Consider the following 23,447-nt stretch of genomic DNA (forward strand, 5'->3'; position numbering starts at 1 on the left):
ATATCTGAATGTACACCACCCACTTTTGTCTTGTTCCCACCTACCAACATCCCTAAATACACTGGTTTATGATCTTAGGCCATTTTCTCTCAGACTAAACCTACATCATAGGGTTCTTGAGAGGACAGATTTGAGGTGGGTTAGAGGAATGGGAAGAACCCTGTGTGATGACTTCGTGGAGGAAAGGTGAGCTATAAAATAGATGCATACATTAAAAGCTAGACTGTACTATGAGAAGTGTGGGTTTAACTAGCCCTGAGCTAAACTGTGCCTCACTTTATACATATCAAAGGGTGTGTGTGTTTTTTTCACTCTCCAGGTTTTGGGTGTCAGATTTCTTTTGCAGAAACAGAATGTGTGCCTACGCCGCAGTCAATAAGCTAAGTAATAATGTGCAATCTTCTGTTACAAAACAACACAATGACATCCCATATCAGTTAAGCCACCAACACACGTTAGTCAACAAACAATTTTTTTATTAGCAAATCACAGATCACCAAAGCTTTGATACAAAATGACATAAGAACACATACAGATTTTTTTTTTTTTAAACTAGACTATGAAATACATTTATAACATGACAAATCAGAATGCACTGGGGGGAAAAATCCTAATCAAACCTAACAGAAAGAGGTAGCTGAACCATGATAAGAATTTATACTTAATTTCACTTCAAGTTCATTTTAGTGCAAACTTTTGCTTGTTTATTAATTCATTCATTTTTAAAGAATGCTGTACAAAGTGATGTAATTTTGCAATTTCACAGGAGGTTGGCTACCTTGGGGCGGCTTAATTTCTGGCATCAGAAACATTTTATTGTTAATGCAGGGCTAAGACAACTGAGACCCTCCAGATGTTATTGGATTGCAACGCCCATTGCCCATACTGACTGGGGCTAATGGGAGTTTCATTCCAGCAACATCTGGAAGGCCAGCGGTTCCTCACCCCTGGTTTATGGGATTGCTGAGGAGCAGCAACTTAACCTAGTTGAACTTTGGCCTGTTCTACACATGCAGACTAGCTGAGTTGTTGAGAGTACTGCAATAGTAAAATGGGCACTCCTTCCATCTCTGATATTTAAATGCGACTGCTGCGGCATATATAGCTAGAGCAGTATGAACCACATGAAAGAATGAAGCTTCAGCAGGCTTAAAAATACCAACACCTTAAAATCTGCAGAACAACAATAAATCTTTAGAAAAAGCCCTAAAAGGGGCGGTGCAGTGTGTGTGTGTAAGATGTAGGATTAAGCATGTTCAGTGACCAATGCTGGAAAAAAATGAAAAGTAGATAGAAAGGGAAATGGAGTGGACATGGAAATGAACAGGAAATGTTAATGCTGCAACATTTTGTTGCATGCCCCACCTGTACTACTACAAACTACAGGTGAGGTGCCATTTTTAAAAATACACATTTCATTAAACAAACCAGCATAACTCATTGCATGTAGAAATCTTATACAGCAGAAACCGGGTTGGGATAAAACCTACTCCCCCAGCCAATAGGCTCGTTTTCTACTTGCAGGGAGTTCCTAAACCAACCAACCCTTAAAGGAGCATTCAGACATGGTGCAGTGTAACTCAGGAACAATCTGCCACCTTGTTCTGCTGTTTGTGTAGACTAGGCCGAAGCCTTGACAGAAAACATTTCAAAGCATAAAACACTGGTTTTGCTACACTACGGCTTTGTAAACCTTTTCGTTGCTCAAAATTTACTCTCAAACGTATTTTCAAAATCTTCTTCAAAAAGTAGTATATGGCTCATGTAGTCTGAGAAGCTCATAAATAGCAACTAACAAAAGTATTCAGGCACTTCAAATCCAGGAGTTAAGTCATTCTTGTCGTATGAAAACTTCAAAGTTTAAAGGAACAACAGACATCGACTTTGCCAATGCCTATCCAAGTTTTGTGGGCTCTAGGAGACTGTATGTCAAAACATCCTGAAAAACCAAGAGAGAGACTGAGACAGGTCAGTCTACTAACTATCACAACTGCATATTGTTAGATTTCAGGTTTAAAAAGTCTCTGCTGATTAATTGTATGACTTTTTAAGGCCCACTCAGGAATTCCACTGGCACTGCCCAGCAGAGGGAATTCTAACAAGAACCCCCTGGTCCTCCTCTTCATTATTGCAACAGACCAGTTCCCACTGGTTTTGAAGAGGAGTACATCCCATGGCTGCTTGCTCACTGATAAGCCCCTGCCTGAAAGGCACGCAGGTGTGAGCAAGCGATGAGGAAAGGGAGAAGCAGAAGCAACAGCAACAGGTTGCTATGGTGATGAGGAGGCAGACTCACTCATTGAAGGAGGGAGGCCTTTGACAAGTGCCCCCCCCCTTAAAACCCTCATTGAACTGGCTTTTATTAGTCTTGTTAGTGGGTATAGGGCTGCAGCCCAAAGCTACACTCTTGTATACACTTTCCTGGGAGCCCCACTGAACACACAGCTGGCCCTACTTCTGAATAAACATGAATAGGACTGCACTGCTAGAGCTGTAAAACTTTGCACAGGAATAAAAACAACCATTCTAAAAATAAACATTTCATCTCTCTCGCCCCCCAGCCCCCCTCAAAATACATGTGTGGCGGCAGACAGCATCTCAGCAGGGCGAGAGAAAGAGGCACCCACCACATGAGGATTTTGAAGTCTGTGTATATATTAAAAAAATATGATTGCTTTTTTTAAAAAAAAAAAGTTATTTAAATATCTGCAGCCCACTCCATCAGGGTCACCCTCAAAATCCAGTAAAACCTTTTTCAAAACAGTTTCATTTAAGGGATTAATTTAAATATTGAATCGTTGATATTCTACCAATCTTGCTCAGTACCATAGGCTTAATATGCATTGCGTGCTTAAGATTCTGCCCCCCCCCCCCCCAGATATAGCATCTCATCTGACTAGGACTATATTGAAAGATGGCCTGAAGGGGGTCTCTGCCAATTAGGGCAAACTGTAGAGGTGCAGAACTGTAAAAAAATCATGATGGCAGTGGCATCATGAGTCCCCTTATTCAGCCATTCTCAATGTCACACAGAGAGAAAGCAACAATTTGGTTTTTCCACCCACAAGAAAAGCTGTTGTCCACATTTCTTTTACACACCCTTAATGGACGTGTGCCAAATTCTTTTGTTACCAATATGGCAACCTTCCTAGTAACCAGTGGATACCAGTGGTTTAACAAAAAATAGAAAAGATTTGGGCAAGACCCATCCAGAGAAGATAAATATAACTCATTGCAGGCCAAATTTTCCATTACTGGTTACATAAATTTATTCAGCTCTGCTATATGCAAACTGCTATTGTCCACCTCCCAGAAAGGTCTTCTACCTGAGGAGGTGAGTATGGGCACACACAACCAAACCACACAACTGCAGTGTTGCTTTGCTCCCTATGTGTGACTGCATATATTTAATGAGTAACTTCACAGTACAGTTTTGGTCTCGACACATCTTTGGTTTCTTTCAGGCGAATGCACACCCAAAATGCTGGGCACTTTTGAATGAGATCATTTCCGTTACTGTTTTTCTTTTTCATTTTTACACTATCACTTGGAGTGGGTGGGAGGGAAACCGACGCAAAAATCCACAGGTGGGAGAAAAGTCTATGAGGACCTAGTTATATATAATGCCTGGAGTGGCCAGTTACATAGTGCAACAAGTGAGGAAATGCATCAACCAAAAAGAAAAGAAAGACAGGTTTGCATAAAGTACAACATGCCGATTTACATACGGATGCACATTTGGAAATAACAACAACAACAACAACAACAACAACAATTCATTAAACTGAACTTGCATCTTCAAATAGGTCTTCAAATGCAGAGAGCTGTCCTCCAAAATAGAACACAATGGAGATTTATGTAGAAAGCAGTGAGTCAGATTAGTAGCATAACCAACTTTGACCCTTTTCATGGGCATTTTCATCAATTGCTTTCCACAATTGCTAGAGCACAGCCAATGAGCAGGCGGAGGTGGAGATTACATCCTCTGCCCCAATTCCCAAGTCTGTTCTGTACAGAACTGTTCTGCTACAGTTCTGTAAGTACTTGGGGAAAGGACTTTTCTAATGGTGGCAGTACTGCTTTGGAATTGCATCCCCATTTAGGTCCACCATATATCTCTTTAAGTGTCATAGGGTTGCCCCTTCTTCGAGGAGTCATTTATGTAATAATAGTGCATTAGTGGCAGATTTACACTAGGCTGTCCACATGTCAGGCCTTTTTTCAGCTGGAACTCACTAGAACTCAGTTCTGGCACCTCTCAGGTGGGCATCATTGCCATAATAAGAGAATAAAGGAGGCATTCATGGTGAGTTCCGGCACCTCTTTTTCTAGAAAAATAGCACTGTTGTATGCTATTCTGCAACAGTTGTTCTGGGATGCTCCTGCAATATTATTGCTCTATTGCTATTCGGAAGGGTAAAGGTAAAAGGCCGACTTTGGGGTTGCGGCGCTCATTTCACTTTATTGGCCAAGGGAACTGGCGTACAGCTTCCGGGTCATGTGGCCAGCGTGATTAAGCTGCTTCTGGCGAACCAGAGCAGCGCACAGAAACGCCGTTTACCTTCCCGCCCAAGTGGTACCTATTTATCTACTTGCACTTTGACGTGCTTTCGAACTGCTAGATGGCACAAACAGTACTGAAAGCAGAATCAAGTAGAATCACCCCGATACCATCAAGAGCACAAATCGTCATGAATGCAGAATAAAAGGAACGTCTGTTGGGGTCCATGTTCATTCTGCCAGGCTTTCGGCTATTATGAACTGTTTTTGATTGCTGTACCCCGCATTTAAGTCTTCTCCTTTGATCACATGTATATGTATATATAGATCTCATGATACCTTTGCACCATCTTGTTTTCAATCATTGCCTACTTTTGCCATTTCATATTTTTGTAAACTGCCTTGAGCACTCCAGTAGAAAATAAACAGATTTTTTTAAAAATAAAATAAATAAATCTGGCAATGCAATTGGTAGGAGTGCAAATATTAAATAAGACATTTCACCTGGTTTTAAGGACAGGTTTTCATCATGAGTCTAGAGGAGGGGAGCAGTGCGCGGTGGCAGCAGCATTTCAACCTCCTTCTTTGAAGTTTAAAAAGGGTAAATGTTTCTGCACATTAACGTCCATCACAGTAGTTTTCAGCCCCAGAACAACTCAATCTCCCCTCCACCACTCCCCCCAAAATTTATACAACTGCAATGCATTTCCATTTGCAATGCAGACCTCACGTAAGAGCATTTCTGAGAACTGCAGCAAAACCTGCCCAGAAATACTTTAGGAGGCATCCAAACCACCACCAACCTCACAGTACAGTTAAGATAAAAGATACATGCTTTTAAAAAGTGATGTTGTTATCACATTATCTAAATAAAAACAATGCAGTTTTGCAGCAATTGGGAGCCAGAGGATGCAGGTGTCAGAAAAGCAACAAAGGAAAGGGAATGTAGGAGGCTGCCTTAGAACAGAGTCAGATCAATGGTCCGGCCAGCTGAATATCATCTATGCTGACTGGAAGTGACTCTGTGGATTCAGACAGGGGTCTCTCCCAGTCCTAACTGGAGATGCCAGGGATTGAACTGGTGGCCTTCTGCATACAGGCAGATGTTCTACCACTGAGCAATGACCGTTATCCAATTTAGGAATACATTCCCAAGGAGAGTACGGTAAATTGAGAATTACCAATGGGAGAGTAACACTGATAAAGCCAGTGGGAGCAGTATCTCAATCTGTTACTCTCCTGTTGGCAATGCACATAATCTTCTTATGTGGAAAGTTCTTTGTGTCCTCCTGTTGCTGCCATTCAACCTGTCCCCAGTATAAAGGCTACCAAAGAAATGCTGTAAAAGAGTCTCTTCAAAGTGGTCTGCAGTTGTTTTGTGAACAGCCACTTAAGAGCTCAGCTTGGCAAAGCCATGACATTCATTTAGATCAGAAAAATAAAAGCAAACCCAAAGCAAACTGTCACAGCAAGCTTCTCTAAACAACAATATGAAGGACAATGTGTTATGTACACCTTGTTCCCCTGTCCCTGATCATTCTTCTTTTGACCCTCACTGCTGTCCTTGAACATCCTTTTAACAAATTAAATGTCAAAACAGGATTTGTCCAGATGTTATCTGATTCCTGGTACCAGGTACAGATAATTCTGTACTCACAGAAAGAATTGTAAGTACTATTTTTTTTTTAAAGAGAGAGAGAGAGAGAGAGAGAGAGAGAGAGAGAGAGAGAGAGAGAAATCCATTGAAGCATACCCTGGCACATCTTCAAAAATTAGAGGGTTGGATCCAGACTTCAGTGGCAACCCAAACCCCACTTTCCTAGATGTAAGTCCTATTGAATTCAAGCAACTTACTTCTAAGTGGACTTGGTTAGGGTGGTGCCGTTAGTCATGCTTTGAACAGACCCACCTAAATTAATCTTAGGTTAGTCATCCTGATAATGTCACATTCATGTCAATGGGTCTACTCTAAGTATGACAAAGTCTGGATCCAACCCATTGTATCAGTGCCATTTAGACCTTCCACAAAATGTAAAAGCAAATTAGTTATCAAGCATGAGACTGTGTATTAACACTCCCACTCCCCATCTTCATGTTCATTATTAAAAACACTATAAGATAGCAAAACAGCCAGACTTCTATGAAGAATACACACAGTCTTAGGCTATGATCCTAAACACACTTTCTAGGGGAGTAAGCTAATCACCACTGAATGTAGCAGGATTTACATTAGAGGATCATGCTGTGAATTTGCAACTGAAAACCAAATAAACATTTTTTACTCCAAAATAATACTAATAATATCCATCAAAAACTTGTGAATACTGTTAATATACAGATTTTTTTTTTAAAAAAACACACCAAACCAGAACCATTTGGAATATGCCTTGAAATAAAACAGCACGATGGCTAGTTATTTCAGCTTCACATTAAACCAGAAATATTTCAATGCATCTATTCCCAGATAAAATAAAATAAAAATTTGGACAAACCTTTAAAAAAAAATTTATAGCAAAAAAGGAAAAAGAAAAAAAGTTCACATCAGTTTTGTTCACTTTCATTATGCATATATGTAGAAAGATATCTATATATTTATGGAAACATTGGCAATTCTTTTTGAACTGAAGAACCAACTCAACAACATTAAGGCTGCAGCCCTTCAGTGTGGTTACATGGAAGTAAAGACCTGTCACGCTTTCCAGGACTTACTTCTGAGTAGAACGTGCTTGGGATCGTGCTGCATGCTCCCCGCACAGTAGCTATAGTTTTTGCTGTGTTGATGAACTCAAGTTAGAGCCATTTCTTGCTCCAAAAAAATCATTCTCTGTTAACACATCATTGCAACTAGTTAAAGGGCTCTTCCACCCATGAAGCTTAACCTTGCAGACAATGAGATGTAATAGCAGGAGAGAAAGCTCAAGAAGTCATCAGTGTAAGGAAACAGCTGAGAGACGCTCAAGTATTCTAGCAGGATTCACAGGATCTCTTGCGCCGCTTATCCTCATGGTCCCGGGTTGGCCATAAAGTCAAGAATGCGCTTGATGCCAAGGAGACGTTCTTTCAGGGATGTCATGGCAAGAAATGGGAGCTGGGCTCTGCTCTCAAGAGGAAAGACAGCAAGGATCCACCAGCACCAGGCAGGGCCATTGGGGTTGCCCTGCAAGGAAGAGCAAGCATTATTGTTAACAGCCATGGTTAATAATTGGAGAAAGTGGCAGGATGGAATCCCGTATTCAGGAACCGCCAACCTAATTGTAACATCTTAAATTAAAAGGCAACGTACCGTATTTTTCACTCTATAGGGCACACTTTCCCCCCTCCAAAAATTAAGGGGAAATGTGTGTGCATCCTATGGAGTGAATGCAGGCTCCTTGGCTTCAGCGATAGCAACGCGAAGCCTCCAAAGCGCAGTGGGAGCGCTCCCTCCACACTCCGGAGGCTTTGTGTTGCTTTCGCTGAAGCCTGGAGAGTGAGAGGGATAGCCGCCTGAAGCCTTTGGAGCGCAGCGTGAGTTCCCGCTGCGCTCCGCAGGCTTCAGGTTCCTTTTGCTGAAGCCGGGAGAGCAAGACTTGTCCGCGCAGCCTGTCCGCTGCTCTTTGGGGCTGGGGGGGGAATAAGATTTTTTTTTCTTGATTTCCCCCTCTAAAAACTAGGTGCTCCTTATGGTCCGGTGTGCCTTATGGAGCGAAAAATATGGTATATAACAATATGAATAAGCGTAATATAATTAAATAGCTGAAACCATACCCAAGGTAAAATACACAAAAAAATGCAAGGATGGCATGCAAAGAATCACTCTGTTCTAAACATTGCACTCCAAGGTTAAGGAATAGAGGAAGCTGCCTTATACCAAGCCAGACCATCAGTTCATCTAGTTTGGTACTGTCTACACAGACTGGAAGCAGCTCTCCAGGTTTCCAAGGTTTTCACACTCCCAGGCCTGCCTGGAGACGCCTGGGATTGAACTGGGCAAATTGAGTGAGCTCAAATTCTTGTCCCTGCCGTAGTGTTACATCCTGTACCTACCTGTGGATCTGTTTCCTTGGCAGGCATTGGACCAAAGTGACCGAGGATACGACCCTTGAGCCCTGCACCGAGGGCATCAAACCACTTGGAGGCCTCGTCATATACAGACTCGTGAAGGAGCATCAGCTCAGCACTTTCTGCTCCTTGCACCTGGAATCATAGAGTTGTAGAGTTGGAAGGGGGACACAAGGGTCATCTAGTCCAACCCTCTACAACGCAGGAATCTTTTGCCCAACGTGGGGCTTGAACCCACAATCCTAAGATTAAATCTCATGCTCTACCAAACTGAGCTATCCCAGGAGGTATCACCAGGGAGCGTCAGGGGAAAAACAGTTTTAGAGGGATTCTAAGAAACCCAGGCACCTGGATTAATTGTCAAGATTGTAGGCTGGATTTGGGATGCTCAAGTCAAGGCATTCCTCACTGAAGCTGGCCTAGCTCACAGGGTTGTTGCAAGAATAAAATAGTATACCACAACCAGCTCCTTGGAGGAAAGGGGGCTATGGAATGATACTGGTAATAAATAATTGATATTGAGCAGCTGCCTTTACTGTACTGTTTTTGGCACCTGCTATAATTTATATATAATTACCCACAGCACGGGTGGCGCTGTGGGTAAAACCTCAGTGCCTAGGACTTGCTGATCGCATGGTCGGCGGTTCGAATCCCCGCGGCGGGGTGAGCTCCTGTCGTTCGGTCCCAGCTCCTACCCACCTAGCAGTTCGAAAGCACTCTTAAGTGCAAGTAGATAAATAGGTACCGCTTTATAGCGGGAAGGTAAATGGCATTTCCGTGTGCTGCGCTGGTGCTGGCTCGCCAGAGCAGCTTCGTCACGCTGGCCACGTGACCCGGAAGTTTCCTCGGACAGCGCTGGCCCCCGGCCTCTTAAGCGAGATGGGCGCGCAACCCTAGAGGTGGACACGACTGGCCGGTACGGGCAGGGGTACCTTTACCTTTATTTGTTTGTTTGTTGTTGTTGTTGTTGTTGTTGTTGTTATGCAAGCCTACCCAGACATGGCAATTTGACATGTAGTTTTATTTTATATATGTTTATCTTTGAACCTGCTGGTTTTATTTTTAAAAAATATTCCACCCAACTTACCTTACCTGGTAATTTTAATGTATATATTTATGTAAACCAGGTAGGTTTTGATGAAGCAGCATATAAATCCTGTTAAATTAAATTAAATTAAATTAAATTAAATTAAAGCAGTAAAAAAGCATGGATATGTCAGGAACCCAGAATGCAGTGGTGGCCATGACACTGAATCAATAGCCGCAGGTCCACTGACTGAGGGGCAGGACTGGCTTTCTGGCCCTGAGCCAGATACTGGGGCCCACTGAACCAGAGAGTGGGAGGCAGGAGACCACTGAACATCAGGACTCCACAAATTAGGGTCTGCAGAGCCAAGGCCATGACAGACACCTTCCCTGAGCCTAAGGAACAAAGTAGTCCTGTTACTATCTTGTCGGTCCAATGGTCAAGGGAGGACACAAGACCACATCCCTACTATGCATCAGAGAATTGTAGAGTTGGAAGGGACCCCAAGGGTCATCTAGTCCAACCCCCTGCAGGAATCTCAGCTAAAGCATCCATGACAGATGGCCATCCAACCTCTGCTTAAAAACCTCCAAGGAAGGAGAGTCCACCACCTCCCGAGGGAGAACGTTCATGGCTCCCTGCAAAGAATTCTAGGAACTGTAGTCTGTTAAAGGGGCTGAGAGTTGTTTGGAGACACCATAGAGCTCTAGTTTCCAGAGTGGTTTAACAACAATTCCTGTTCCCAGGGAACTCTGGAAGCTGTAGCTCTGGCACATCGAGTCAATGCTCACCTTCTGATCTTCTATGTACTCAATGTCTGCGGTGTTGTATCCATCGCGTTGGCCATGCTTCAACACCTTGAACCTCCTCTTGCCAATACTGTCAATCACAGATCGGCCATCAGCAAAGAACTGCACATTTTTTATCTCCAGCATACAGCCATAATCTGCAAATCTGTTAGCCAGAAAGGACAAGGTAAAGAAACAAGAGTTACTCTTTTCTGGCCGCAGTTTCCACAGGTCAATGGTGAAGACATTCAGCAGTCTACTTCAGACTTGCTCAACTTGGTGTCCTTCCAGACATTTTAGGATTTACCCCCAGTCAGATGGAGCTTGTGGTCCACAGAACCATAGGAAGCTGTCTAATCAGACCATTGATCCATCTCACTCAGTATTGCCTACAGCAGGGGTTGGGAACCTCAGGCCCAAAGGCCAAATGTGGCTCTCCAAGCCTCTCTATTTGGCCCTCATGACTCTCTCCACACCACACACCTCATTGGCCCAGCGTTGCAACCTCATTGAGTGTTGGTACCTGTCAGGGCTGGGTACCAGGAGCGGGTCAGTAATAACTCACACAGCATCAGTGTGAGCTATTAAAGGGAAAAAACAGTTCAGGAGGCCAGGCCTAGTGAGCACAGCTGGTGGATCTTGCCCCTATAAGGGAGTGGCAAAGACTAAAGGTCCCTGCCTTCCCACAGCTAAGTCTCCTCCCGGGTTCTTCCAAGGAGCCTGAGCCTTCCTCACCTTCTGTATCTCTGCTCTGCCCTCTTCATACCTCTGTGGGTACTGGGCAACCAAGATGGAGGGGAGCTGGTCACAGCAGGAAAGGCAGACTATTTGGCTTCTTCTCTGCCTCTTGGCCCGCCTCCTCTACAGCCTCCTCTTCTGCCTCAGATTCTGGACTGCTCTCTGCCCCAGCCTCTTCCTGCTCGCTAAACCCTGTTGCGTCTTCAGCATCCAACACCTCCTCCCCACACTCTGCCGCCTCTTCTCCCTCTGGCCATTCATCTTTGCCCCACTACCACTCAGCAGGCTCTGAGCCATCTTCCCTTGGGGGTTCCTCAGCTGGTTTCTCCCACCATTCCTCTGTGCCCAACCAGTCCATGACAATGCCTGGCTGGAATGTGCCCTTGAATTTTGATAATGCCTCTTGCTTCCCTGGGTGGAGGAAAGAGTGAGTGTGCGCACAAACTACCCTGTTGTACAAAGGCAAAATGTTCACCTGTTGCTCCACCCACGTTTTCCTCTGGTACTACCCACCACTGGAATTCAGCCCCTGGTGGGAAGGGAATGTGGCCCCTGGACTCAAGAAGCTTATTCCCCTCTGGTCTACGCCAACTGGGAGGAGGTCCCCAGGCATTCAGAGAAGAGCCCCTCCCAGCCCTACCTGGATATGCTGGAATATTGTGCACTACCACTGCGCAGTGACCCTTCCTCCTCCTCCCCCCCACGTCCAAAACATCTGGAGGGACTCATGTTGGGCAAAGCTGGTCTAGCAGCACATAACAGCATCATGCTCTCTGTCACTCACCCTCTGACAGGGTCCCCAAGGCACATCCCAAACTGCTTGGTGCCAGTTTCCATACATCTGCGGATCATCAGGCGGTAGCATGGTTCAAAGATGTGCAGCGGGCAAGGGACGGTAGGATAGGCAATGGTGCAGACAAAGATGGGGACATTCTTATTCAAGCTGCAGGACAAACCTTTGGGTTAAAACTCTGAACGTGCCACACTTGCTCACAATGCAAAACACAAGAGAGGCAGGATGTGGAAGAGGGGCAAATATTAAACTGACAGAGAGGGCGGCGATCAACTCAGAATATCGTTTGTTTCGTCGTATCGTACTAGGAGGGCAAGCCCGCAGTTCCTGGTTTTTTGTATCGTTTTGCTAATCTACTAGATTTTTAGCTGTCATCTGCATTCATATGTGGGGTTTACAGTGGTACCTCGGGTTACATACGCTTCGGGTTACATACCCTTCAGGTTACATACGTTTCAGGTTACAGACTCCGCTAACCCAGAAATAGTACCTCGGGTTGAGAACTTTGCTTCAGGATGAGAACAGAAATTGTGCTCCGGCGGCACGGCAGCAGCGGGAGGCCCCATTAGCTAAAGTGGTGCTTCAGGTTAAGAACAGTTTCAGGTTAAGAACCGACCTCCGGAACGAATTAAGTACGTAACCAGAGATACCACTGTATTGTGTTAAGTTTTTCCTGGTGCTTCTGTCTCGGTTTCTAACATCCCTTTTATGCTGCAGCATCTGTTGGTCTATGAGACTGTGGCTTTTTGATCAATATACTGCAATGGAACACTAGTTTTTAAATGGTGAGAAAGAAGTGTATGCTGGGATGCCGCTTCATATTTAGTGACACACAACTCCTGCTATTTTCCAAGTTAACAGGGTGGCAAGCTGATTTTCTCTCTCTCTGGAAACAATGAACACAGAATGGGTACTAAACTTCCACTAGATTCCCAGGTGGGTTTTTTTATGTTGTGGGAAAGATCATAGCCATATTCAGGCCACACCATGCATTTAAAGCAGTATTATACTACTTTTAATGGTCATGGCTCCCCCAAAGGATTCTGGGACTTGTAGTTTAAGGGTGCTGAGAGTTGTTAAAGGTAAAGGTACCCCTGCCCGTACGGGCCAGTCTTGACAGACTCTAGGGTTGTGCGCCCATCTCACTCAAGAGGCCGGGGGCCAGCGCTGTCCAGAGACACTTCCGGGTCACGTGGCCAGCGTGACATCGCTGCTCTGGTGAGCCAGAGCCGCACACGGAAACGCCGTTTACCTTCCCGCTAGTAAGCGGTCCCTATTTATCTACTTGCACCCAGGGGTGCTTTCGAACTGCTAGGTTGGCAGGCGCTGGGACCGAACAGCGGGAGCGCACCCCACCGCGGGGATTCGAACCGCCGACCTTTCGATCGGCAAGCCCTAGGCGCTGAGGCTTTAACCCACAGCGCCACCCGCGTCCCTGCGAGTTGTTAGGTGACCCCTATTCCCCTCAAAGAGCTACAGTTTTCAGAGAAACTCTGGTAATTTTAGTTCTGTGAGGAGAATAGGTGGTCTCCTAACAACTCTCAGCACTCTTGGCAAACCACACCTCCAAGGATTATTTGGAAGCCATGTTTGCTTAAATCCAAGAACAGGGTCCTCTCAGAGAAAAACAGACTTAATGGATCCTTGCTCCTGGCCTGCGAGTGCTCCAATTGGAGAATAGCCTTTACCAAAGGTGTCATGAGCTTTGAAGACACTTGAACTCAGGAGGCAAGGGAGAAACATACTAAGAGGAAGGCACGTTTGTCAAATCCACGCCGTGATCAACTCCTGCCTGGAAACCAATGTCCCCACTGTGGAAGGACGTGTGGATCCAGATTTGGCCTCCACAGTCACTTATGGACTCACTGTTAACACTGTGCTCATGGAAGACAATCTTACTCAGCTACGAGTGATAGCCAACACTCCCCAAGGGTGGTTGTGGTAAATGTTTTAACACCTCCCAGATTTTTTTTTGGGTGGGGGGAAGCCATGATTGCCTAAAGTAGCACCACAGTGTTTTAAATGTATGGTTTGCATGTGGCCTATCAGGTAAGGAAATGTAAAGAAAATGTTCTTCTTTGAATAATAGGTTTGGAATTGCCCAAGAAAGATGTTAGATTGTTTTTGTATGCCACAACTGCTGCTAGAATTTTGCTGGCTGAAAACTGGAAAACACAAGAAGGAGGAATGGCAGATGATGATGATGGACTTTTGGGAGCTAGCTGACCTGACCGGAAGAGTCCGCGACCAGAAGGAGGAGGAACACCAGGAGGAATGGATGAAATTTAAAGACTACTTAGCTAAATATGCTAAGATAACTAAAACAGAAATACTTGCAAGTACCATATTGGCCTAGGATTTAAATATGTGATATTATAAAACAATATGTTTAAAGTAAAAATGAAAAGAAAGAAAGGTGTTAATTGACTAAGTAAATTTTATGTGAAAATAGTTTTGGAAAACTGTTACAATAATAATAATAATAATAATAATAATAATAATAATAATAAGTATTTATATCCCGCCCTCCCCAGCCGAAGCTGGGCTCAGGGTGGCTAACAACAATCAAATAATCAAACAATCAAATAATCCAACATTCTAAAAACATTTCATTATAAAAATTAATTAAAATCAAATTAATGGCAACCGTTAGGCAAAATTCTGTGCAGGTTGCCAGAGGAGGGAGTCAGGCTGGGCCCTGACCAAAGGCCTGGTGGAACAGCTCTGTCTTGCAGGCCTTGCAGAAAGATGTCAGGTCCCGCAGGGCCCTAGTCTCTTGTGACAGAGAGTTCCACCAGATTGGAGCCGCAGCCGAGAAAGCCCTGGCTCTAGTTGAGGCCAGCCTAACCTCTCTGAGGCCTGGGACCTTCAGGATGTTTTTATTTGCAGACCGTAGGTTCCTCTGTGGGGCATACCAGGAGAGGCGGTCCCGTAGGTACGAGGGTCCTAGGCTGTATAGGGCTTTAAAGGTTAAAACCAGCTGCTTAAACCTGATCCTGTACTCCACCGGGAGCCAGTGCAGCTGGTATAGTACCAGATGAATGTGATCTTGCAGCGAAGACCCCATAAGGAGTCTCGCCACTGCATTCTGCACCCACTGGAGTTTCTGGGTCAGTCTCAAGGGCAGCCCCACGTAGAGCGAGTTACAATAATCCAGTCTGGAGGTGACTGTTGCGTGGATCACAGTGGCTAGGTCAGGGTGAGAGAGATAAGGGGCCAACTGCTTAGCTTGGCGGAGATGAAACAATGCCGCCTTTGTTATAGCTGTAATCTGCGCCTCCATAGAGAGGGAGGTATCGAAGATTACACCCAAACTCTTAACGGACAGTGCTGGCACTAATTGCACCCCCAAAAGAGATGGGAGTTGCCCTCCCAATCCCATATCGTCCCGTCCCAGCCAGAGGACCTCTGTCTTCAAAGGATTTAACTTCAGCCGGCTTCCACGTAACCATCCAGCCACAGCTTCCAAACATCTGGTCAGTGTGTCTGGGGCCGAGTCAGGATGGCCATCCATCAACAGATAGAGTTGGGTGTCATCGGCATACTGATGGCAACCCAGCCCAAAACTCCGGACAAGCTGGGCGAGGGGGGCACATAAAGATGTTAAAAAGCATCGGGGAGAGTATCGCACCCTGAGGCACTCCACATACCAAGGAGTGGCGCGATGACAATTCCCCCCCAAGCACCACCCTCTGTCCCCGACCAGAGAGAAACGAGCACAGCCATTGAAGGACTGTGCCCTGGATCCCCACATTGGCAATGCGGTGGTCCAGGAGTTCGTGATCGACCATGTCGAAGGCTGCTGACAGATCTAAAAGAATCAGCAGCCCCAACCCGCCTCGATCCAGCTGCCTGCGGAGATCATCTGTTAGGGCGACCAGAGCCGTCTTGGTCCCATGACCAGCGCGGAAGCCAGACTGGAATGGATCCAGAGCCGATGTTTCATCCAGAAACCTACCAAGCTGTTCAGCAACCGCTCTCTCAATCACCTTACCCAGGAATGGAAGATTCGAAACCGGGCAGTAATTGGATAGATCTAAGGGATCTAATGATGTTTTCTTTAAAAGTGGGCGCACCACTGACTCCTTCAATTCCCCTGGAAAAATCCCGGTGCCAAGGGACAAATTGAAGATATCCCCCAGGGGGGCCTGCACCTCGTCTGGACACGCTCTAATCAGCCAAGACGGGCACGGGTCAAGAGGACAGGTGGTGGGCTTTCCAGCTCGGAGGAGTCTGTCCACATCGGCTGGGGATATCCGGTCAAAGTGGTCCAATACTGGACCCGAGGATAGTCGAGGGGCCTCCAGTTCCTTTATTGTATCCAAATTGGCAGGGAGGTCATGGCGGAGCAACAGGACCTTCTCCGCAAAAAAGCTCGCAAATGCCTCACAGCTGTGTGCCAGATTGTTATTTAAATTTGGCTGTCCTTCAAGGGACGTTAAAGACCTAATTATACTAAATAATTGTGCCGGGCGAGAGCTAGCGGATGCAATGGAGGCGGAGAAGTAAGACTTCTTAGCGGCCTTCACTGCCATCTCATAGGTTTTCATAAAAACCCTATAAGATGTTCTTGAGGCTCTGTCACAGGCACCCCGCCATACTCGCTCTAGCCGTCTGAGGTCCCGCTTCATTTTCCGAAGCTCCTCGGTAAACCAGGGAGCCCGGTTTCTGCGGAGTCGCAGAGGGCACTTAGGTGCAATCTCATCGATGGCTGCCAGGAGCTGGATATTCCAGCCCTCAACAAGCTCAGTCAATGAGTCGCCAGGGGGAGCAAGGTCCTGCAAGGCTTGACGGAATCTATCAGGGTCCATCAGCCTCTGCGGGCGAGCCCAAATCGGCTCACCACCTAAGCAGGGTGGGGGTGGAAAGTCAATCCTGGCTTTCAGAGCGTAGTGATCAGACCATGGCAGCTTCATCGAAGGAGACATGATCACATCTATACCTACGCCAAAGATCAAATCCAGCGTGTGGCCTGCTTGATGTGTGGGGCCTGAAACAAACTGGGAGAGCCCTAGTGTCGCCATGGAAGACACCAGGTCCAGAGCCTGTGAGGAGGGAGTGGCATCAGCATGGATGTTGAAGTCCCCGAATACCAATAGGTTAGGGAACTCCAAGGCCCAGGCGGCCACCGCCTCCAGCAGGCCTGACAGGGTGGCTGCTGGTGCGCTAGGTGGCCAGTACACCAGCCAGACAGCCAAGCTCACCTCAGAGCCCCACACTAGGCCAATACATTCAATGCCGGGGATCGATGGCGATGGTAGAGCCCTGAAAGAACAATCTTCCCGGATTAATAATGCCACCCCTCCCCCCCGGCCCACAGTTCGTGACTGGTGGAGGACGGAGAAACCCAGGGGCGCCATCTCTCGTAAGTTAACAGTTTCCCCTTCGCGCACCCAGGTCTCCGTCACACAAGCCAGGTCGACCCCCTGCAAGGTAAAGAAATCTCGCAGAGTGGCGGTTTTATTGCCTATAGACCTGGCATTGCACAACACCAGTGACGGAAGTGAGTAATCCTTGCTCACCCTACCCTCGTCCCTCGGGATGGGGCGCAGATTGTTGTTGTTTTTTAAATAATATTTATTTCAATTTTCACAAATACAAAAAAATTTGCAAAAGACAAAATACAATAGAGTAAGGGAGAAAAAACAAAAAATAAAAATTAAAAATACATTTAAAAACCACCCCTCCACCCCACCAACAAGAGAAAAAACAAAAAACAAAAACATTTAAAAAAAGAAACACTTCCATTTTTCAGAATTCCATCCTTCAATAACTTTTTTCCTCGACCTCCTCCCACCTCTCTTTTTGTATTCCAATTATTAAGTCAGCAAATTCTTTCCATCTTTCAGTGCTTACTCACTTATTTATCTTAATTTAAACCTTCTCCTCCCATCAACATCTAGAAAATTATCTATACTCCAATCTAATAAGAAGAGAAAAGAGAAAACCCTTAAATCTTATACCCTTAAATCCTAATGTCTCAAATCCTTATCATATTTCCACTAAAGTCAAATAAATTCATCCCACCATCTCCCAACATTCCTTAATTGTACAATATTATACTAAATGCTGTTTCAGAAAATTCCCAATTTTCCCCCACCATCTCTTCCCCCTGGTTTTGGATTTTATCAGTATTTTCTGCCAATTATCAGTCTTTTCTGTCAGTTCCATTAATTCCATCAACCCAGTGCTCTTATGTCCGAGGCTCTTAACTCTTCTCCCTGATCTGTCTGCAGGTTTCTTTCAGTACCTAAAATCAAATCCAATGGGGCTTTTTTCTCAGCAGCTCCTTTATTCAATTTCAACATGATTGCCCATACTCCATGTTCAAAATCATACTCCAAGAGGTATTCCAAAGCATACTCCACAGTCTCTTTGAGGTTACAGAATTCCACTTTTCCCAACTTTCCCGCAGTGCCACCCTCCAACGGGAAAACCATCCATCTTGCCTTACACAGTCCAAGTGGGGCACTGCCTCTCCAGTTCTGACTTTCCAAGTCCATAACCTCGAACTTCAATTTATGTCCATCAATTTGATTCACTGAGGCCAAGACTTCCACTTGAATTTCATCTTGCAGAGACAAAACAGGTTGTTTTGGTTGTTCCATCCTCTTCTCCACCACTTGCCCTTTCGGAATTGGTTCCACATCCCGAGCAGCACCTGTTGAATTACTCACTTTCTGTTCCAAGACAGATACATTCTGTTCCAAGCCAGAGACACTTTGTTCAAGAGTGTCCACTGTCTTTATCAATTGCTCCAACAGAGCAGTTATTTTATCAGCCATATTCCCAGGAGCTTCTTGTTTTTCCAGTATTATCTTAAAATTCTTCAAGGCTGCTTATTTCTCAGCCTCCATTCTTTAATAGAATTTTCTGCCTCAGAAGTGTAACAGTCGCAACAGTTTCTGAAGCTCCCTCTATCGGCAACAGTTTCTATTTTCATTATTTTCAGTTCAGAGTTCAGTAACAAAATTGCAAATCAGCTCTTCTTCTTTTTAAATACCACGAAATCAATACGAAAAAGTATATGTCTTTATTCAACCGATCATCAAGATGTGTTCCATTCCCCGTTAGTATTTTTTCAAATCATAAAGCCTTTTGACAGCCCGATCCCAGGCTTGAGACAGTGGTAAATTAAATCGTCTTCTTCACTGTCCTGCAGGTTTAAATCTTCCACAAAAGAATTCCCCCCTCTTCCCCTGCTTCCGAGGGGGTGTTCAATGTCTTAAATGGTGGAAATTAATACTTTCCTGAATATTTTTCATAGGCTTCAGCTTACAGCGGCTTTGCTTTAATCTTTTTACAAAACAGAAGGTGGACTTCCTGTTTAGACCTTCACGTTCAAGTGCCAAATCCAAATGTTTAGTAATCCAATTCAATTTACTTACAAATATTTACTTAAAGTCCAAATGTCCACAGGAAAAGTCAGCGCTTTCTGGCAACAGCTATGCGGCTTCACTCCCTGAAAGTAGCGGTTGATTCAATGTACCGCGCCACTCACCCCACATCGCTCCGGAGCCCCGAAACCGGGTCTCCCTGCGAGTAGGGGAGGCGCAAAAGGTACGTGCCGAATCCCAAGCCCACGGTCTTCTTCCGTCTGTGGTTTTTTGCGGGTCTCTGCCTCGCCGTGGCGGTCAGACCCTTGTTTCCAGGGAGCGGATTCCTCCGAGACAGAGGAAATCCGCCATTACCAGAAGCGCCAACCCGGAAGTCCCAGTGACGGAGGTGAGTAATCCTTGCTCATCCTACCCTCGTCCCTCGGGATGGGGCGCAGATTGGAAGGGGTACGAGCATATCTGTATCTCGACCCCCTTCGCCTATAACATCTGCCCCCACCGCCATACCTCAGTCGCCCCTCTACGGTAGCAATCCCAAGCCTCATACAAGCCTCCATTTACAAAATAGAAAAACAAAACAAACCAAAAACAATTATACCTAAACAAAACCAATCCCCACCCCAAACCACAATAAAACGGAACAAAATAAAAATACATAGATAAAAACCACTGTTCACGGTAAAGTAAAAAGTAAAAACACCTTTAAAACACTTTAAAATATATAAAAACATTTTTAACATTTGCTGCAGCAGCACCAGTGTCCTTAAAACTGTAGCGGAGGTGAGTCTGGGCCCCGCCCCATGGGCCAGGTGGAGTTAGCATGAGGAGGGAGCGGCCTTCCCCAACACTCACGGTGCAGCATTGAATATACAGAGAAACTCAACCAGGGGATTCAAAGAAGTAACCCAACAATGTTAACAATGAGAGCCAGTGTGGTGTAGTGGTTGAGAGTGGTAGTCTTGTAATCTGGGGAACCGGGTTCGCGTCTCCGCTCCTCCACATGCAGCTGCTGGGTGACCTTGGGCCAGTCACACTTCTCTGAAGTCTCTCAGCCCCACTCACCTCACAGAGTGTTTGTTGTGGGGGAGGAAGGGAAAGGAGAATGTTAGCCGCTTTGAGACTCCTTAAAAGGGAGTGAAAGGCGGGATATCAAATCCAAACTCCTCCTCTTCTTCTTCTTCTTCTTCTTCTTCTTCTTCTTCTTCTTCTTCTAACAAAAATGGAACTATTACAGTTAGGATCTATGTTTGTTTGTTTGTTTCCTTTTTCCTTTTTTGAAGTTTGTTATAAATTTGGAAAATCAATGAAAAAATTGGGGGGGCGGGCGGGCGGGAAGGAAATGTAAAGAAAATGGGATAAATGTTGTCTGAATACAGCCATACAGCAAAACCCAACCAGTGCAACTCCAGCTATCTTGATGCAGTCAAAATTAGGGATGGGTAGGTCCAGACTCCCGCACAACACAACAATTTCCAACAGAGTAGGCTCTTCCCTGCTGCCCAGCTAAAAAGAGTGGGCAAGTCTCCTCCCTATTCAAGGATAATTATGAAAAATGCTGGTCTGAAGTGAAAAAGGATTTAGAAATATGGTCAAACTTGAAACTATCACTGCTAGGCCGAATTGCTGCTATAAAGATGAATGTATTGCCAAGGATGCTGTTTTTGTTTCAAACATTGCAATTTGTGGATAAAATGGACTGTTTCAAGAAGTGGCAGAGAGATATCTGGCAGGGCAAGAAACATCGAATAAAAATTAAGATATTAACAGATGCTAAAGAAAGAGGTGGATTTGCCCTGCCAGACCTTAAACTCTATTATGAATCAGCCGCATTTTGCTGGCTGAAAGAATGGATGCTTCTTGAAAACACTGATGTTTTGGATCTGGAAGGCTTTAACAATGTATTTGGCTGGCATGCATACTTGTGGTATGACAAGGTTAAAGTTCATAGGGCCTTTAAGAATCACATTATCAGGAAAGCATTGTTTAATGTTTGGATAAGGTATAAGGACTTGCTAGAAAACAAAACCCCAAGATGGTTGTCACCAATGGAAGCGAAGGCATTGAAAAAACTCAATATGGAGGCCAAATGGCCGAAGTATTGGGAAATTCTGGAGCAAGAGGGAGACAGGCTAAAACTGCAGAGTTATGAAAAATTGAAAAATAGAGTGAGAGATTGGCTCCATTATTATCAAATAATGGAGGCATATAATTTGGACAAAAGAATAGGCTTCCAGCTGGAAAAATCAAAATTAGAAACAGAATTGTTAGACCCCAAAGTTAAGAACATGTCAAGAATGTACAACTTGCTGCTGAAATGGAATACTCAAGATGAAATGGTGAAATCTGCTATGATTAAATGGGCACAAGATGTTGGGCATAACATTCTGATGGCTGACTGGGAACAGTTATGGACCACAGGTATGAAGTTTACGGCATGTAATGCCTTAAAGGAGAATTTACTGAAAATGATTTACAAGTGGTACACCAGTCAAGCTGGCAAAAATCTATCATTTGCCCGATAATAAATGTTGGAAATGTAAAGAGACGGAAGGTACCTTCTTTCACCTTTGGTGGACGTGCCCAAGGATTAAGACCTTCTGGGAAATGATATATAATGAAATGAAAAACGTATTTAAATATACCTTCCTGAAGAAACCAGAGGCCTTTCTCCTGGGCATGGTCGGCCAATTGGTGCCAAAGAAGGATAGAACTTTTTTTATGTACGCCACAACAGCAGCAAGAATACTCATCGCAAAGTATTGGAAGACACTAGATCTACCCACCCGGGAAGAATAGCAGATGAAGCTGATGGACTACATGGAAATGGCGGAAATGACCGGCAGAACCCGAGACCAGGGAGAAGAGTCGATGGAAGAAGATTGGAAAAAAATTAAAGTATATTTACAGAAATATTGCAAAATTAATGAATGTTAGAAGAATACTGGAATGAAGTTATATGGTTTTAGCAGAAGTGTTATTAAGAATTATATAAAAATCGATTGTTAATGGGTTAAAGTGGAAAATTTAAAGTTAAACTGTGTTAAGATAAATTATAGAACAAAAATTGAGAAAGAGGGAAAGGATTTGTTGAATCAGCTAATTTGGACTAGAATAAAAAAAGGGAGGCGCGAGGAAGTCGAGGAAACAAGCAAATGAAAGATAAAGAAATGAAATTTGGATGTGTTTTTAAATGTTTTAGTTTTTTCTTGTTGTTTTGCTGTATTGTTTTTTCTTTCTATTTTTGATGCATTGTTTGTTAAATTTTTTATTGTTTTTTCTTTTCTTTTTTACCCTTTTTTCTTTTTGTAACTATTAAACATTTAATAAATATTATTTTTTTTAAAAAGTCTCCCCCGGGGGGATTGGTGCATCATATACAGTGTAATCAGTGAGTACATCAGCCATATGAAACCCACGCACAGCTGTACACTTCGCTGAACCTCTTCAGCAGCGCATGGAGGGTTATTCAGAACAAGCTGCCCCCCCCCCAATCTCTTGTCCTTCTCCAAACACCTGTTTTTGATCTGTTGGACACAGAGGATTATCTTTTCAATGTACTGCTGATGAGAGAATCAAGGTCGCAGCTTGTGATCCCTTATCTTGTACCAGGATGGCACATCGTGTTCCTACTCTTTCCGCTTAACTGAACAGAGAAGGGGAGCTTGCAAATGCAGACTTCTGCACAGAGATGTTGCAGAAGATAGGGTACCAAAGCCTGCTTGGTGTGAGAGTTCTGAGCAGTGCTTTTTTCTGTGGGGATGCAAGCGTATGAATACCCCTAAACATTTTGTGAATCTTTGTGCTTTTGTCCATTTACTGTATTTATTTTTCCTGATTTGAACTATAAAATGTTTTTTTTTTTTTTTTGAGTAAAAATGAGAGTACCTCTAAACATTTTTTAATTAAAAAAACCCACTGGTTCTGAGAATGCTAAAAGCTTATGTGAATCCCCTCTGGAACCAGAGAGAGATTCAAGAGAAGACTGATAGGCTTTATAATAATAATAATAATAATTATCATTATTGTTACTGTATTATTATTATTATTTATTATTATTATTATTATTATTATTATTATTATTATTATTACCAGCCCCTCTGGTACCAGAGAGAGATTCAAGAGAAGACTGATAGGCTTTATAATAATAATAATAATTATCATTATTGTTACTGTATTATTTATTATTATTATATTATTATTATTATTATTATTATTATTATTAT

General features: G+C 44.1%; 1 protein-coding gene across 4 annotated transcripts in view; it reads right to left on the bottom strand.

The window, feature by feature from the left end:
- Positions 1-455: 455 nt before the first annotated feature.
- LONRF3 (LON peptidase N-terminal domain and ring finger 3) overlaps positions 456-23,447 on the bottom strand; it is a 56,891-nt gene continuing 33,899 nt past the window's right edge. For 3 of the 4 annotated variants that reach the window (XM_083422308.1, XM_083422307.1, XM_083422306.1), the window contains 4 exons: positions 11,879-12,037; positions 10,360-10,522; positions 8,527-8,676; positions 456-7,657 (listed from right to left, as the gene is read on the bottom strand). In XM_083422308.1, coding sequence (XP_083278434.1) covers positions 7,502-7,657; positions 8,527-8,676; positions 10,360-10,522; positions 11,879-12,037 — 628 coding nt within the window. In that variant the 3' untranslated portion in view covers positions 456-7,501. The remainder of the gene's footprint in view (positions 7,658-8,526; positions 8,677-10,359; positions 10,523-11,878; positions 12,038-23,447) is intronic. The other variant, XR_014506938.1, reaches the window with a different exon arrangement.

This window comes from Podarcis tiliguerta, assembly GCF_965153285.1.
Source record: "Podarcis tiliguerta genome assembly, chromosome: Z".
Lineage (NCBI taxonomy): Eukaryota > Metazoa > Chordata > Lepidosauria > Squamata > Lacertidae > Podarcis > Podarcis tiliguerta.